This window comes from Chroicocephalus ridibundus, chromosome 8 (assembly GCF_963924245.1).
Source record: "Chroicocephalus ridibundus chromosome 8, bChrRid1.1, whole genome shotgun sequence".
Taxonomy (NCBI): Eukaryota; Metazoa; Chordata; class Aves; order Charadriiformes; family Laridae; genus Chroicocephalus; species Chroicocephalus ridibundus.
In genome coordinates, this window is record NC_086291.1 from 104102 (window position 1) to 123130 (window position 19029).

At 36.3% G+C, this 19029-nt stretch overlaps 1 protein-coding gene across 1 annotated transcript in view; it reads right to left on the reverse strand.

Moving 5' to 3' along the window:
- Positions 1–19029, reverse strand: part of MSH4 (mutS homolog 4) — a 33621-nt gene that overhangs the window by 11835 nt on the left and 2757 nt on the right. Inside the window, exons 2-11 of the mRNA XM_063345126.1 lie at positions 17779–17943; positions 14641–14804; positions 11816–11926; positions 10610–10725; positions 9814–9987; positions 6393–6565; positions 5547–5614; positions 3488–3562; positions 2982–3046; positions 2272–2441 (exon numbers count right to left, since the gene is read on the reverse strand). Coding sequence (XP_063201196.1) covers positions 2272–2441; positions 2982–3046; positions 3488–3562; positions 5547–5614; positions 6393–6565; positions 9814–9987; positions 10610–10725; positions 11816–11926; positions 14641–14804; positions 17779–17943 — 1281 coding nt within the window. The remainder of the gene's footprint in view (positions 1–2271; positions 2442–2981; positions 3047–3487; positions 3563–5546; positions 5615–6392; positions 6566–9813; positions 9988–10609; positions 10726–11815; positions 11927–14640; positions 14805–17778; positions 17944–19029) is intronic.

The window sequence follows — 19029 nt, forward strand, 5'->3', positions numbered from 1 at the left end:
TCCTGTAAGAAGAAAGGATGGTGTTACTTAGTGGTGTTTCCCTGCTGCTCATTGCTCTAAGCTTGCCCACTCTCGTGTTCCAACCACTCATGACATAGACTAGCAACTTGGGACATTCTGTATATAGAATCATAGAATGGTTTGGGTTGGAAGGGACCTGTAAAGATCACCTAGCCCAATCCCCCTGCCACAGGCAGGGACATCTTTCGCTAGATCAGATTGCTCTAAGCCACATCCAACCTGACCTTGAACACTTCCAATGATGGGGCATCCACAACTTCTCTGGGAAACCTGTTTCAATATCTCACCACCCTCATCATTAAAAATTTCTTCCTTAAGTTGAATCTAAACCTCTTTCAGTTTAAAACCATTGCCCCTTGACATGTCAATACAGGCCCTGGTTAAAAAAAAAAAAATAAAAAATCTTTCTCCCTCCTTAAGCCCCCTTTATTTATTGAAAGGCTCCCAGAGCTTTCTCTTCTCCAGGCTGAACAACCCCAACTTTCTCAGCCTTTCATCACTGGAGATGTGTTCCAGCTCTCTGACCAGTTTTGTGGCCTTCCTCTGGACCTGGTCTAACAGGCCCATGCCTTTCTTGTGCTGTGGAACCCAGAGATGGATGCAGTACTCCAGGTGGGGTCTCACCAGAGCAGAACAGAGGGGAATAATCACTTCCCTTGACCTGCTGGCTACGCTTCTTTTGATGTAGGCCAGGATACAATTGGCTTTCTGGGCTGCGATGACCTATTACCAGCTCATGTCAAACTCTTCAACCACCAGTATCTCCAAGGCCACCTCTGCAAGCCATTCATCCCTCAACCTATATTGATACTGGGGGTCACCCTGACCAAAATGTGGGGCCTTGCACTTGGCCTTGCTGGACTTCAAGAGGTTCGCATAGGCCCACTCCTCAAGCCTGTCAAGGTTCCTCTGGATAGCATCCCTTCCATCTAGAAAATCAACTGCACCACTCAGCTTGGTGTCTTCAAACACGCTCAGGGTGCACTCAATCCCACTGTCTGTGTCATTGATGAAGATATTAAATAGTATTGGTCCTAACACAGACTCTTGAGGGACACCACGTTTTACTGGTTTCCACCTGGGACAGTGAGCCATTGACTGCAATGGCATATCACAGGCCTTACAGATGTTCACGTAGACAACATGTATTTCAGTCTTGGAGTCACTTAAGAGTTTAATCCAGTAAAGAAGAAAAGAGAGAAGAAGCCTTTCTGCAAGTATGTGGGCTACAGTGAAAACAACTAAGGGGAACACATCTGTTCACACCTTCTGGAATGCTAGCAGCTACCAAATTTTGGAAGGTTTAGGAAATAACTAAAACAACAATAGCATCTGTACTTTTCACTGTAGAATATAAGAATGTAGAATGTAAGACTAGAAGGAAACAGGAAGCTCACAACATATGACAGATGCTAAAGCTTCTGATGCTCTTTCAAGTTTCCAATTACATAGTAAACTAAGAAAATGGTGCTTTAGCAAGAAATCAACATTTTACACTAAAAAAAGGAGAACCACTCCAGAAGATATTTTTTTTTTCACCTATATTGACTTAATGATAAACAGGAAGGCTACTAAAGCACAGTAACAGACATTATGCTAAAATCCCTTTCATTTGTATTTTCCAACTCTTAATAGCTTGGCTACAAAGTAGTCCACAGATAGATCAAGACTGCTTAAAACATAAAGAACAAGGAACTCGGAAAGTTTTCTTCGCTCTGAGGGTGGTGAGGCACTGGAACAGGTTGCCCAGAGAAGCTGTGGCTGCCCCATCCCTGGAGGGGTTCAAGGCCAGGCTGGACAGGGCTTGAAGAAACCTGGTCTAGTGGGAGGTGTCCCTGCCCAGGGCAGGGAGTTGGAACTAAGATTGGATCTTTAAGGTCCCTTCTAACCCAAACCATTCTATGATTTTATGATATTTAAATTCAAGAAGCTAAAACAAAGACTCATGTTTCATGCAGAATGTTTTAGCTGGAATAATTCTGTTATGTTACTTTAGCTTTTTTGTACTTTTAGAGGATAAGGAGCAACAGTTTTAGTTACAGGAATCACAATATAACCGTCAACTTCATTAAAATAAAACTGAGGTTTTATCTACAAAAGGAGAATCTCAATGTGTATCTCAAAAGTATACTAATACCAAACACTTTTTACATATGAGAAGATTACAATACACACAATTACACGGCTTCTAAATGCCAGGTGCAATGTACTTGGAACTCCAAATAAATAAAAGTCTTGGTTTAGAAATACCTGCTATGTCATCAACAATTTCTGTGTATGTTCTGCGAGCTATGTCAAGGAATTCATTGATGTTAGGCTTAACAGCATAGCATTTCTGGGTCCTCATACTCAGACATCCTTTTGTGTACCTTGTATCATCATTAATGACAGTTGTAATCTTCTCAAGTATAATTCCAAATCTGCAATAGTAGTTGTATTTCTAATTAGCTACATGATACTTTATGATTTTTATTTGCAGTATCATCCCAAGACTACAAGTAAGAGTATTACAAATAACAGAAGCAAATTACCTACTGTTAAACACAAACACTAAATTTCATGTCTATTTTTGCCTCAGAATGCAGTATGACTATACCGAAGTCCAACCAAAGACACGATCCAAACCGTTGGGGGATATAAATTATTTTTCAAATATACAGGCAACAGCTGATTTTTGCATTACTATGGGGACTCTAGGAAACCACTACTTCTGTCTTTTCAGAATTATTTCTAATGGACTACAGTTCATCAACAATTGCAGTATTATAGCTAACTGTGTTTTGCTTTTTTTCCCCTGTATTTGTTTTTTAGTTGAAAATTTGAATTTGACAATTAAAATCAGCTTTTAGGCAAAAGAATTGAGCTATACTTCTAACTACAAAGATGCAACATCTTTAATCTTACATTGTTAAGAAAGATGAGAGTTTCTAACATACTAGCTAAAGTATTATGATAAATACCTTGTATCTTCAAGAGAACTGTAATAAGCTTTTAGCAGAGGTGTGTTACAGCTTCTTAAAGCAGCCTGTTGAAGATTAAAATATGGACATGAACAGTTACTTCTTTTTGTAGCCCTTTTAAAGGACTGAAAGTTCTTAGATGCACAGAGGTTTATTAACGGTCGCATAAGCAGCTTATGGAATCTGAGCAGGAGTTTCAGTTAAATATGCGTTATCAAATCAATTATTCAGGTAATGGTAAGAATCCAGTTCTTAAAAGTATTAAACTCAAGTGCGTATTTTCAGTTGGCTTAAGGATTAACAAACTCTGTTGGCAGTATCGTGTTCTGCAAGATATAAAGTAAATACTATTTTTTTTTTTTTTACTTGATGATCCATATTGCTCCCTTCCAACTCGAGATACTCTATTTTATATTCTATGAAATTTAACAAACTGCACCGTATAAAAAGTAAGGACAAAACATTCTGTACCCTAAAAAAAAAAAAAAAAAAAAAGACAGAGTTACTTTTAGAGGCTCCACAAGTTCTAGAGTATGCTTCAGGTAGATTAAATTCGTTATTTTTGATTCAGCAGCTTTAACCTGTTGAAAAATTTTACAAATATCAGAGATGTTTGTATGTCTCCCTGTTTAAAAAAGTACTTAAGAACTAGCAGACCTAGTACTGTTAACTCTTAACAGGTTTATACTTTTAATGAAAATTGCTAAAATACTTTATAAGCTCACTTTGACAACTTGATGTATAACTTTAGGTAAACATTTACCTAAATTTTACATTGCCTATGTGATAGTTCGCCCACCAGCAGATAATATTTTCATATGTCTGCACTGATAATGATTGAGAACACTCTGTTAACCCAAGCCATGTAAACTTCTCTGTATACACAGCTCTATGCAAGCTCCACATAGCTTGTCAAGTCTTTCAAAGTGAATACATTATGCATCATAATTAATTAGCATAGACCTTTTCATAAATGCTGTTAAACACAACATAACCTGATTTGCTTGACTTATCTTTGGTTAATATGTTGATATCCTTAAACATGTGCCCGTGTAATTGAAAAAAAATTCAAAAAATGTTTAAAAATTTTGCTTCCAATAATGACTGCTCTTCAAAAACTTTTGCATTTGTATTTCCCTACTTGTATATGGAATTTCCCTATAAATCCTGAGGAGGAAAGATGAGTTCTAAGGAACCTGAATCTGAAGGTATATTCAGTAATTGTCCCAAAGGTGATCTGTGATGGAATCCTTCTCTGTCAGTCAAGTTCCTAAATGCACTCTAAAGGATACAACACGAGGCATAAGGCACTCACGCACACTGAAACCATGGCTGCAACTGTCAAGTGGACAAGGGATAAAATACCTTCCTGCTGAATGAAGTCTTAGCATATGCAGATAAAGTATTGCTTGTCTTTCAGATGAATTATGTTGTTATATGTTGTTATGTAATTTACTGCTTTATTGTCTAGTTACACTTATATGAATAAATGCATTTATCTGCACTTCATTTTAATCTGCCTTGTAAAATGTGTGATTTAAGGTAACAGATAAGAGCAGGGCACTCTTTCAAGCCAAAAGACAGGACCCTGAGAAAACTTAATACTTTCTCCAATATATTACTTATTCCTTGCATTCAAAGGTTAACAGAGAAGCGCAGCTGAAGTTGAGAACTTCAGAAGGGACTTCCAGACGCTATTCATAACCTAGATATCTCCCTGTGTGCTTGAGACGTAAGGTTCTCTGCTTATGAGAACAGTCAGCGTGAGGGAACCTTCTGTCTCATTCAGTCCTGCTTATGCTGTGCAAGCCAATATATTGTTTTCTGTCAGACAGTTGTTGTTCAGAGGAAACACTTAATTCCTGCATGAAAAAATTGTGCTTAGCTCATAAAATGTCTGTGTCTTGGAAACTAACAGGTAAGTAATTCCCATTTCTGGCTTTGTATGTTTACACAATTGACCTGAATATGGATTTCAGTTTATCTATGTTACAAGCACAGCTGAGCAAATTCAGAGTGGTTCTTAAGAACCTTTTTTTAAAAATATTTTTTCAGGCAATAAAGACTAATTTCTATTGCATTGTATTACATGAAAACTAAGAAATTATTTAATTTCTAGTAAGAAAGATGCTTCATTTTCCTTAGGCTATACAAAATTTTATTAACCTCCAAAAATAAGAGAGTAAATTTCTGTTATACGCTTTTTACTTTTATGCTGATGTGAAGAAAATTCCTCTCTCTCATCCTAATGCCGTCGAATAGGATGTACACTTATGAAGAATAAAGATAGGGAGTGATGAAAAAGTAAACATTTTTGGCATTCAATTTGCATAAAATAAGGTGAATGTGATTTTGAAGCAAAGCCAAATTTTTCTAACATTCTCCTATAAGAATCTCCTACTGCTGTAAAACAAGACATACTCTCAATCTACGATAATATTAATCCGTGTCTTTTTAAGGTGCAGTCTTTTTCTTATCATATCATGCATATTTATAGGTATCACATTTATATATTGCATGTTATAGCCAGATAACTGATCGTGTAAGGTGTATTTCGTAACATACTGTATCTTGCTTTGGAATTTGTACCAAAACTGAAAGTAGTTGTTCTGTATCCAGGAATTTTGAGATAACTGTAAAACAAAAGTAAACAGATCAGACATTGAACTGAAATTGTAATAAAATCTATTTTCTTTAAATGCACGCAATTACTTAGTTATACTTATGCTAATCTTTTTCTTTCACTCTATCTTCACAAATTATCTACCAGGGAAAAAAACAGGTTAAAAATGGCTGCTACTTAAATTATTTTGTCACAACTATACTTACTATACCTAAGCAGGTAGTGATTCTTGTACATACATATCAATTCAGCGATATTCTTTTCGTTAGACTGAATCATATTTCTCTTGTGATAAAGATTAAAATTATATGATTCACCTTCAGGTGGACTAACTTATACTCTGGTATTGTATTTTTTTTTTACATTTATCTAGACCACTATGTTTTATGAAGCAACAGAAAAAAAATATACATACACAACAAGTATTACATCAGCAATGCCTTTATTTGTTTTTAATGTATACATTATGTACACTTGTATACTTCCAACATAGTGTGTATCTAGCCATAGAGGTAAAGAGACAAACTCAAATTCTTCAAAAAAAGCTATTGGCTCACTGACTATCCTCTTTACCATTGAAATTCGCTTTTCTTAGCGAAATACTTGAGAAAAATATCACTATCGTAATAAAGATTACTTAAAAAAATTAAGTGTCCACTATGTGTCACCTGACAAATCATAAAAATATACTTTTCAAACACATTGAATCACACTGCATACTTTCATAAATTAGAAGAAATGTTTAAAAATAAACATAATACTATATATTAAAAAAAATAAACCACTACCTGCTTGAAGACCAAAAAAGAGCTCCTCATCCTGGAGTAACTCCTGAACACAGTCCAGTCTCGTGTTAATTGTTTCAGCATCAACTAGTGGCTCCAGGATATTGGATCTAAGTCTTCGACTTCCACCTGGAGTTTTAGTGTAGTTTAGGACACCAAAAAGCGTGTGACCATTCCTTTGAAAATAAAATGGATGTGACAAATACACTCACAAAAATAAAGATGGTAAACGTCAAGTGACATCTTCAGGTAAGATTACAAACATACCTGACAAACTACTAACTTATTTTACAAACTACAAACTTGAGTCTTGCTTTTGGGATGCTTAGCACCTCCCTATTTGCCTATTATACAAACTACAGCAGTTTAGGAAGTCAAGTAATTTAATGTAATTTAATATAATATTAGCCCTCATTATATCATTTGCCAAAGTACAGAAATGCATTTGTACTTAGTATTTTCCTCATTTTTTGTACTAGTATTTCATTCATACTGCAGTGGTGCAGTTCATATTTTTCCTCTCAATTGAACTGCTTAAATCCAAACAAATTAACCCTACAAAAGGAGACACATTATAATCTGAATTCAAATTCTAATCAAAACATTTTCATTAAAATACATTTCTGAAAATTATTTAAAATACTTAAGAAATCCAAGAGAAATAAGCATTGCTTTTATTTTTGTAAAGGACTTACAGTCAGTACAGGAGCAAAGTAACATGCTTATGATTTATAAATATTATTTTCATGTTCATGGCTTTTACATGTTACACATCCCAGGGTCTCACACTTAAGGGTTGATTGCATCTTTTTAAAGTAAACAGCCTACAATATTTACATCTAGTACATACCTAAACGGTTTTAGAAACCTGAAACCTTCAACACTATTGGCTTGAAAGAAGGGTGACGAGAACAGTGAGGCCACATAAACACACTGATTGAAAACAGAACTTGAACAAGAAGAAATCTGATACAATTATACAAAACAACATGAAAATAGATAGTACAGCAACTCCTGAAATACCATGGTATAAAAGAGCAAAGCAACAGTCAAGAGAATTAAAAATGGGGGAAATTAAAAACGAGCTGTATTAAGGACATATTTACCATAAGATGCAACTCATGACAACACTTAAGGGTAACTCTACATTTGGGATAGTAACCACACTGCCTACCTTTAAGCAACTGAGGGCTCATTTTCCTATACAGTAAATGAAGAGAGACAAGACCCTTCAGAATTAACACTGGCACAAGAACTTGATTTAGGTGTTTCTGGTGTGTGCCTCTACTATTAACTTTTACCTGTTAATATCTGATACAGAGAGACCTAACCAGGTTTTAGGGCTAAGGTCTATGTAATGGAAATAGCTGTGTGGGACCTGACTCAAACTGGCCACCGAGTCAGCAAAAATTCTGCAGTAATAACGCTTAAAAAAAAAAAAAAGAAAATGAGAGAATCTTAAAGCTGTTTGGTCTTGTTCAGTTCCTCCTGTGATCTCCTTCCCCTCAAAACCATCTGTGGAAGTAGGAGCAGCTTTCAGAGAAATGTTGCTCTGAGGGTAACAATCTTAGAGTGGCTGGCTCCTGCAGTTACACATGAAGCAACAGAGCAATCAAGGAACTGGGGGCAGAGTATGACAGATGAGCAAAAAAAACCCCATAGTTACCTCCCACTTGTGAAGAACAGATCTAACTGTGTACTCCACGATCCCCGCAAAAATTTTAAAAAAGAAAAAAAAATTAAAAAGAGCAGTGGTAGAAGGGTAAGAACAACCGGTCATAGAATCATAGAATCATTCAGGTTGGAAAAGACCCTTGGGATCATCGAGTCCAACCATCAACTCCACTCTACAAAGTTCTCCCTTACACCGTATCACTTAACACCACATCTAAACGAGTCTTAAACACATTCAGGGATGGTGACTCCACCACCTCCCTGGGCAGCCTATTCCAGTGTCTGACCACTCTTTCTGTGAAGAATTTTTTCCTAATGTCCAGCCTAAACCTCCCCTGCTGCAGCTTGAACCCACTCCCTCTTGTTCTATCACTAATTACCTGTGAGAAGAGACCAGCATCAACCTCTCTACAATGTCCTTTCAAGTAGTTGTAGAGAGTGATGAGGTCTCCCCTCAGCCTCCTCTTCCTCAAACTAAACAGTCCCAGCTCTTCAATCGCTCCTCATAAGATTTATTCTCCAGGCCCTTCACCAGCTTCGTTGCCTTCCTCTGCACTCGCTCCAGCACCTCAAGATCTCTCTCATATTGAGGTGCCCAGAACTGGACACAATACTCAAAGTGTGGCCTCACCAGTGCTGAGTACAGGGGGACAATCACCTCCCTCCTTCTGCTGGTCACGCTATTTCTAATACAAGCCAGGATGGCATTGGCTTTCTTGGCCACCTGGGCACACTTCTGGCTCATGTTCAGCCGTTTGTCAATTAGAACCCCCAGGTCCTTTTCTGCCAGGCAGCTCTCCAGCCACACTTCCCCAAGCCTGTAGCGATGCATGGGGTTGTTGTGGCCCAAGTACAGGACCGGGCACTGGTCTAGTCAAATATGTCACTGCCCACAGCAGGGAGGCTGGAACTAAATGATCTTTAAAGGTCCCTTCCAATCCAAGCCATTCTATGATTCTGTGACATCTCTCCAAATGGAAAGTCCTTACAAGGTAATACTTGGAGAGTAAGGAATCTCCAGGCTCCCCTTTTTATATCACGGTGATGATATAAATGGGGACTTCTAAACAGAGGTGGATCTCAGAATTTGGCAGGCAGCAAAATGCAAGTTCCAAGTCTTCCTAGCCAGAAGCGTAACAGCGTTGAGAAGGTAAGCCTTGCAGCTTCTTCTGCCTACAAGGCAAGTAACTCCTGGTGAAGGAAGAAGCACTCCAAGCATTGTTCTCATTGTGGAGAACCACCATGCAATCAAAGACCTCACTGCACGTGACCATCATTACAGAAATTACATTGTTTGCCACTATTCCTCCTTAGAGCTAAAAGAAAAAACAAAAAAAAAAACAAAAAAAAAACCCTTTCAAGCCTGGAGTGTTTATCTTGTGTAAAATTAATAAAACCTAGTCATTTTAATCCAACATAAGCAACTTCTTGCAGAAATGTTGCCCCTTCCATTTCACAATCTGTGAAATTTTGCATCATTTATAAGTTTGAATAAAACAGAGACATCAATGTAAATATAACTACGTATCATCTCTTCCCACAATTTTCTTGTAGAATTTCCTATGCCAGAAATTTTGTGCTGAATTGTAATGCATTTTTCTGTCCATATGTTTTTTTTAAAAGCTCTGAATGGTATATAAATTCTATCATACGGAAATAAACATAATGGTCATCTCTGACACAAATGTCAAGGAAACCTGGTGAAAGACAACTTTACAAACGCGTAATTTGTAAACTTAAGCATTCTTACCGAGAATCTCTGTTATTAATTACTAGTTCAAGATTTTGCGCTGATGATGAATCTATCATAGCTGTTTTCTCGCTTCCCTGGAAACGCACCTTGAGTGATTTAGGAGCATAAACTGAATTTTGAATAAATTCAACATATTTTAGCAAAGCTGCAGCAGCTGCAAGACAGTAGTACCTTGGAAAGAAATAATCTTTAATGAATGCTGAATAGTGCTATTTAAATACCAGAAAACTGAGCACTGTACTACAGAAATCACATTCACACTTCTGCTTGACAATTACTAGAACTGATAGCACTGAAAAAGCAGTATGTTTTAAGTATGCACTTACGCACGTACAGTGCACATATATGCATGTAAATCAAATATTTGTGAAAGCGTCTGCACGCTTGATACCCCACACTATACAGCTGGTATTGTGAACATACATATTGCAGTAGTTACATGTGACTTGAAATGAAAACCCAGGCCACCAAGTATCACTACCTAAAATTGTTTGTACAAGGAAAACATTTGCTGAGGCCAGAAAGGCAGGCAATCATAGCTGTTAAGTTGTACCTTTAAGGAAAGAATGAAAAGGAGAAAGGGGAAAGCTGTGAACACTAAAAAAAAAAAAATTTGTAATGGGCTTTCTATTTAAGTTTCTAGATGTATCAGAAACACTGGAGGTCAAAATAAAAGAACGGCTGTTATGATTTTCTAACTTTTGCAACGAGCCACAGATTTGTGTTCTAAGTACATTCAAAGCTATTGGAAACTTATCTGGGCACAGTATGCTTTTTCCTAATTTAAACATACTTTGATTGAACCTCCATGAAAACGGTGCTGAATTCAGATGCACACAATTGTTCTATGTATTCCAAACCCTTTGTTTCATTGAAGTATTTTCTTTGGACAGTTGTAAAAGTCACATTCTGTGAAGATGGGGGGAAAAGCAAATAGTTTAAAAAGTTACAAAGGATTTTTCATCAGACATACTTCTTTATTTTTCCAGTGACAGCGTTTCCAAGAAAATCTATCAACTGATTCAGCAATCTGTCACTATAGAAGTATTCACTCTAGCTTATTAGCACAAGCAAGCCACACTGTTGTCACACATTTTTCCTTCTTTCTGGTAATGAGTACATATAAAAACGCTCACTCTGCTGTTTTGAGCAAATTAACATAGACTTTTTCTTGGATATTGTTTTTCCTCTCAAGAACTGGCTACTCCAGACTTTGAATTTAACCTGGATTTGGTTAAAATTAATGAATTTTTGGGAAGAGTTATTTTCGTGCTAGCATCAATGCTCACATTCAAACTGTAGTTTTCTGTTGCCAAGGTTTAAGCCCAAGGCATCATTATCAAACCTTCAACGGTAAATAGGGAATAGAGATATGCAGGTCAACGTAACTGAATGCGTGCAATGTCCGACTGATTTATGCAAGAGAAAGGTCAGGAAGTAAGAGAGGACTTGCGAAGAAGCCACCATCAGCATAGACATGGAAGCAATTCAAGTTGTAATTAATACCATTTTTTAAAAGTTCTGAGGCTTTTCTATAAGTTACATACACTTTTCTGTAAGTTCATAAGTTACATACACTAGTTCATCTCACCCTCTTCTACGCTGCCAGTGCTCTTTTTCCTATTCTGTGATATATCAGCCCCATCTATTTATTAGGTTGACAGAACAAAGCAGCAGCAAAGGAAAACGTTTGGGTTTTTATCTCTGAATCTTTCCTAGGTTCAGTATCGCTCAAATTACTTCAATGCCACAAATTCAAAACTTTCGAGTTTATTCAGTAATATACTTATCTTTTTAATTGTCAGGATTAGAACTATCACTGTTGTAGCTGCATTTAGATTATTCTTTACCACGGGAAAATTAGGCATGAAAAATCATAGGAAACACAAAATCTGATTGCATTTAAGGTTTCAGAAGTTGTGGAAAACTCTCAAATCAACAATCATATAAAAGCGATCAACAAGAACTCTAAAATACGTAATGAAATTTAAGAGCTTACCTTGAAATGCTCTGTTATCAGACTGAACAATTTTGTTGCGTTTCCTACATCACAAGCAGTGTTTGACATTATTATTTCCAGTGGTGTTAAAATCTTGAGTTTAGTAATAACCTGAAGAAAAAAAATCAAAATAATTCAATAAAAATTAATATGCCATCTAAAATATTTTTACACAATAATGAACCAGCAATAAAGAATTACAGAATCCTTGTATTTTAAAATCACAGTTCCAGTCTTGTAAATAAAGACTAAATTTTCTGCTAACTTCTACACTGAGTCAAATTTATCTGTATCTATAGTTACAAGTACAGAAATATGCATGAAACTAAATTAATTAAAAAAAAAAAAGAGGTATCTATCCCCTGTTATTTAAGCACAGAAACATGCTTGTAGTCAAAGCAAAAGATAAACACCCAAAACTATATTCCATGGCTATGATGGGAGAGGGACTTATTTTCAACAGACAGCAGCTTTCTGGGCTTGCAGCAGAAAAGTTAATGGTGCTCTGGAAGACGAGGAAATGCAACAGGTCTGAATATTAATAATCTTTTGATTGAGACCTGGTTTAGACTTTGTTCTAACCTCCTAACATGTCTCAGCCTTACGGTTTTCAATATTGCTCAAAATGTGCGTATTTAAATCAGCTTTGCTTTGATTATGTTAAATACAACTGCTGTAGGGGTTTAAAGCACACTATATGCTTTTCTATTTGGTTACGGTATAAGAAAGGACACATCATTATGCATTTATATCATCATCCACAAATTCTCAAGGGAGAAACATGAAAAAACAGACTATATTTTAAGTCCTTAGAAGTTTAGATGTGAAAGAAGGGACAGATAACAATAGAAAGGTGAGCAAGCATAAAAAAATGCACAAAATAAATCATCTAAGGGTACTGGGGGTTGGGAGGGAGCACTGTTGCTCCCCATCATATCTCATAATCATTAGGACGTTTTTTTCAGAGGCATCACAGTTACAAAAAACCTTGAGGAACTTAAAGAATACAAGAAATCGTTACTGAATTACTTTACAGAATATTAAAAAAAAAAAGGGTGCACAAGAAAAAACAATAAGCTTGATATCGGTCACTAGCAAAACACTAGTGACTCCATAAGAAACCAGCTGATCAACAGATAGACAGTATTGTTAAAGGAGTTAGATATTAAGATAAGAAACTAGGCCATGCAGTGCATTTGGGAAAAAGTAGTTGTATATTAGCAGCTCTCCTCTCGTTTTTTTTTTTTTTGGACTGAATGGTCAATACAGTATCGGGTATGCCCACAGAATGGAAAACTCAGCAATAATCGTAAATTAGGAATATATGTGTACAAATAAAAATGCCATCTTTTAGAATGGTAAGGGAGGAAAACACTGAACAATCTGGCCATGACCTCACAGGTGGTTACAGAAGATGTAAACTTAACAAGTTACAAGCCTGAGTAACAGAGGAGAGTCATGTTATCAGAATTTAAAGTCAAATATTTCAGAATTTAAAGTCAAATATTAAAGACTTAAGAGAAGTAATTGTATTTTATCATTAAATTCAAGACAAAACAAAAAGTAAAGAGGTGGCAGAGGAGTTTGGGCAGCTAAAATACTTCTCAGTTTGAGAAAGATAAATTTCTCAATGGGACAATAACCCAGTTCTTAACTCTGTTGCAGTAGAAGAGGGGAGACTCCAGACTATGAACACAGCTACTGCTGCCTAAAAAGAAAGCCTTTTACTCTTAGAAGTAACTGTACTCTTTATGAAACCATTAAAATTAGTAAACAATTTCCATAAAAATGATTTGAAGTTTCCTTGCAGAATTCTGGTCTAATTCTTTTGATTACAACGGACTTTTTTTTTCCTAGGTACAAGCAAATCAATTTTTCACTTTCAATTTGACTTTCAAACCTTTAAGTGAATTTTTATTTAAGTTGACATGTCTTCTGAATGTCTGCATTTTCTCATGCACCCACATCTTCAAGGTGCACACCCATTTCGATTTTTAGTACTATGTATTACAGAAGTATTTCTGTAGCTGCCAGGTTCCATATCTACTTGTGTGTGTTAAGACCAGGATAAGCTCTAAAAGCATTAATGATCACAAAAAAGAAGACATTATAAAATACGTAATTTAGCAAATAGATTTGACAGCTCTTTATATTCTGATACTTATTCTTCTAATTAAATTTAGTTTTTATTTCTTTGAATTCGTAAAGATGCTACAAACCACATTATTTTCTATCACGCATAACTAAAACAAAACCATTAACTCAGATGTTTTATTAATGCTGGTGTTGCACAAACCAGAGAGATTACTCTACAAATTAATGTAGAGTGTGCAGTGCTGGTGGGCAGAACACCTGGCTGTAAATTTGAGTGAATTTAATTTCAAACCAACTGAGGAGGAATACTTACGCAACTATACAAAGCCAGCCCTGCAGTTACCCTACCCCTCACATTTCTGCAGTTTTGCTCTCAGAGTTGTTTTATCTGACGAAAAATATTTGCAAGTTCTATTACCATGTACTGCCCAATGCTCTTCCAAACAAGGCATCTCACTCTCAACATAGTTCAAACACACTTATTTTTTTCAGAAAGGCTGTTTTTCTTTTGCAAAACGTTCTTTCCTCTTTATCTAAAATCTGAGGCACACTAAAGAAAATAGCAGTCCTTTCAATACTGCACATCTTCTAGAACTTGTAACTTTCACTTTTCAGAAATTTCTTCTACAAACCAAAAATTCAATTTCCCATTAGTCATAAGCTTTATTTTAAGAAAGGAAGTCACAATAATTAGCCTGTAAGGGATACGGCAATTAAGTATGCTACAATACCTTGGCATAAGTCGTATTGTCTGCAAACTGTGATAGTATCACCTCAGGATTTTTTAAGTCAATACTGGCCATTCCTACTTCACCTCTGGCAAGGCCTCTTCCTTCTACTACAGCCACAATAACCGAAGCAACACTGTGAGCAGAGACTGCAGATGAGGATGTAACTGTAAAACAGTTGCATATATTCAGTTACAAGCCGCTACTTTACATTCACAGAAACATACTTACATTCACATTCCCAGCGAAATATGTATTTATATTTCCATATCCATGCAAAGCCCTTTCAATTCACCCAACTTAGTTAAAAATTAAAAATCCTGGTTGTTGAACTCCTTACTTGCCATATCATGCAGACCAGGCACACTTTCCAAAGTATGAACATCATACTCTTACATTAAAACACTGAGTGCATTCCTTTGAGATTGTCAGAACTAAACACATTTTCAGCACTTCCTGAATAGGACATTTAACTGGGGGTGATGCCATTTAAATCTGGTGTACTGAACTGGTTTTTATCTATGAAAGACCAAAAATATGTATATAGCACTTCTTTTAGTATCTCAGCTAACTTTTGTTTCATGTTTGCAAAATGGTGCTACATTCTTCCAAATTCTACTGGAGAAGCTACTAACGATGTTTTGTTTGGAAACCCCCAACCAGAGACTGCGAGACTGTGCTATTCAAACAAGCAAATGTGTAACTTGCTGAGCAATACTAAAGTAATGACCACACTATGAAAAGCAGCTACTACATACGCTTTGGTGTAACCTCTCAGACAAACTGGAAAAACCCTTCTCAATCTCAACCTCCTTAACTTTCAGCTGAAAGCCAAACTAAACCTTACAAGATCTGAATTTAACACATTCCTCACTTAATCCTTCTTGAATTCACTTAAATGTTCAGAATAGATGCCATTATTAAATAACCATTAAGCCTAAAGCATTCAAAATAAGTAAAATACTTGCATATACCAGGCATGCCCCATTTACACTTTCGAAAACATCTTAACAGTATCGGATTTTGATAGCATAGATGTATTACCTGATCTTAAACACCAATAAACTTGACCTGCTTTGTAGTGATTATTTACATTCTCTTCCACCATTACCTTCCCTTGTTCTTCACAGAATTTGCTCCCAAAATGCAACAAAATAAGAGTATTCTCAAAACAGAATGATCCTGCTGAGAAGGCATAATACACCAAACCTGCCATTTTCTTCTGAGTAAACTCAACTTGTACCCCAAGAATCAAAACTAATCCTACCAGGAATCCGGAAGGGCAAGATCAGAATCAGAGTTATCCAAGAACTTAAGGTTAAAAGGCTGTTTGAACTGCAGCTCGGTACCACCTGAGCGAAATCTTTGATGCTGCACACAACTGAGTCTGAACCTTCATTTATTCTACTTATGTTCTGTAGGCCACAAGACGTCAGCAACAGCATTCACATAGAGTTTCATCTGAGGCCTGCTGAAAAGGTAATTGTTATTCTGAATCTTCTACTCTAAACAAGCCCTGGCCCACCATCATCAGCTGATCAAAATATTAACTCTTCTTTTAAAAGCAACTAGAAGGTGAAGATAATAGTAAGTATATTTAGATTAGGTATGGTAATTACACAAACTTTATTTGCAAGATGGTTAGTTTTTCAGTTTGTCACACTAAAAAAAAATACAGTGAGCAACCAACGTTCTTCAGAACGTGATATTCTGGATATGCTCTCTTCAATACAGATCAATGAAAGACTGATCAAGGAATGTCACACACCATACAACAAGCATAAACAAACATACGGACACACACACACAAACATAGTTTAGGTTGGAAAAGACCTTTCAGATCGTACAGTCCAACCGCTAAAGCAGCACTGCCAAGTTACCACTACCCCATGTCCCTCAGCACCACGTCTGCCCGGCTTTTAAATACCTACAGGGATGGCGACTCCACCACTGCCCTGGGCAGCCTGGGCCAGTGCTTGACAACCTTTTGGGGAAGAAATTTTTCCTAATGTCCATCCTAAACGTCCCCTGGCGCAACTTGAGGCTGCTTCATTTTGTCCTATCACCTGTTCCTTGGGAGAAGAGCCCGACCCCCCCAGGCTACCCCCTCCTTTCCAGGAGCTGTAGAGAGCGAGAAGGTCTCCCCTCAGCCTCCTTTTCTCCAGGCTGAAAACCACACCCGTAAAATCAAAGGAAACTGACAACGTGGGTTTGTTTCACTAAGTTGCATAAAGTCTAGAGAATCTGCTCTGTGGGTTTTAACATCATAGTTACTCTGACTCCCCAATTCCTGCAGTGGTCACAAAGAAAACTGTGGGTCACAACAGCTGTAGGAAATTACAAACTTCACTTTACTTACATTTTGCAAATTCAATTCCGTAGCAAGTGAAGAGCTAATTTGTATTCTTACCAGGAACAGATAATTTTTTTAATCAATTTTTAAATAATGTCATTGCTTCAGAGAATTGCCATTAAATAACTTTAAGAATGCTGAAGACTGAACTGATAATAATTGGTCAGACTGTGAAAGAACTAACTTTGAATCCCACTACTTCTGCACTACCAGAGCACACAGATACACGTAACATGGCACAAGGCATCACTAGCCCGTAACACAACTTTGTTCATAAGAAGCACTGCGAAATGTACACTCAATGAGCTACCGTGCAAGTGTTCTTCTGAAGAACCAGTGTTCTACACCTTTGCAGAGGCGAACATAAAATGCATAAAACTTGCATCAAGAAACTTGGGAGTGACATCACGATATGTAACGTACAATGCACTACAAGCCTAAAAAACCCCCATGATTAGAAATGTGCATAAATTTGGGCTTTTCAGTTCAGTTAACACACAAGCCAACACGTCCACAAAAATAATTCAATTTTGGACAATCTGAAAAAAGTCTGAATTGGGACAACAGGTTGCAGTACCAAAACATCTGCTCAGTATCTAAAGCAGTATTTTCCCCTGCGGGTGCATCTTTCACTGGCAGGCATCCTCTGCAGTACAAAACACATTATGTTTTGTGTTTTGAATATATTTCAGTATCTTACTGTACCACATTAAAAAATAAAGTATGTTTAATAAAATAATGTTAGAAATGTAAGTAGGGCTATTTCCTTTAAGAGCTGTTAATCTTACCTGAATATCCCATAAGAGGGGTACGGCTTCTGCAAACAGATCTACTGGAAGAGAGAGGTGTTTTTCCTATACATGTGCTATTGAGGCCTCGCACAGAAGAAGAACTGGTGAAATTCAATGTGCTAGCATTTTCTACACAAGAACTTTTGTCCCCAAAATATGATTCTGAGGAAGGGGAAAAGAGAAATTAACTTTTGAAAACAGACACACTAAACTGATATCATTTAACTGAAAAAAAAAAAAAATTTGAATCAAGTTTTATTCAGCAAGCAATATATAAATGTACAGCTTAGAAAACTGTTTTTCTTACCAGAAAGCAACATCCAAGCAATAACCTTTAATTTCATTCTATAAAAGCTCTTCAAAGTATAAAATGTAACAAAAATCAGTCTCTTTTGAAAACAAGCTTGTATCAATATGGTTATTTTACATAATTATATTACTTGCAGCGCCAATAAAAATCTTTCTTTACATTGCTGAACTGAAATAATACGAAGTCACTTTACAACGCAAAATTTCACACTCTAATGAATTCTAGATTTATTAAAGAATTCTCTGTCAGCTCTATCTCGCATTTGCCCATCAGTTTTAAAATCCCTATCTGAAACTGCATGTGTTTATGAATATATTTTTTAAAGATAAGCCCGCTTTTTAAAAAAAGGACAATAAAAGAAAACAAAGAACCATGCTCAAAAACTCTCCCACTTGAGAATGATCTATCTCCCTTTGAATTTATGGGGTTCAACTCTCAGAAATGGTACAATAATCTGGGACCTGTTTGTTATCTGCCGTTTCTTTTAGACGTGTCCTATGATTTATCTACATTTTAAGTCCTGCAAAATCTCTTTTTCTCATATCATTCTATAGTTTCAATAAATTGAAGTACTTTACCTACTTTCAGTTCTCTTAAGATGACAAAAACCAACACCAAATCCTTAATCTACCTTGGGCAATTGCTTTTTAAGATAAAAAAATGAATTAAAATATAAAGAGTTTTTTGACTTAAAACTTACAAAACTACAGGTATTGAGTAACGCAAACCCAAATGTTTCTGTTCCTTCTATTACATTAAAAACTGATCTACAAGACAAAAATACTTCAGTGTTTTTCCCAGATGACCCATTAATTGCATGACAGTTTCTTATAGTTGGTACAAAAATATTTACAGTACTGGGGTTTTTTTTGGTTTTTTAAGTCTTACAAAACTGACATCTGGAAAAAAAAAACAGTGGTAGTGCAGAGTAATTTTTA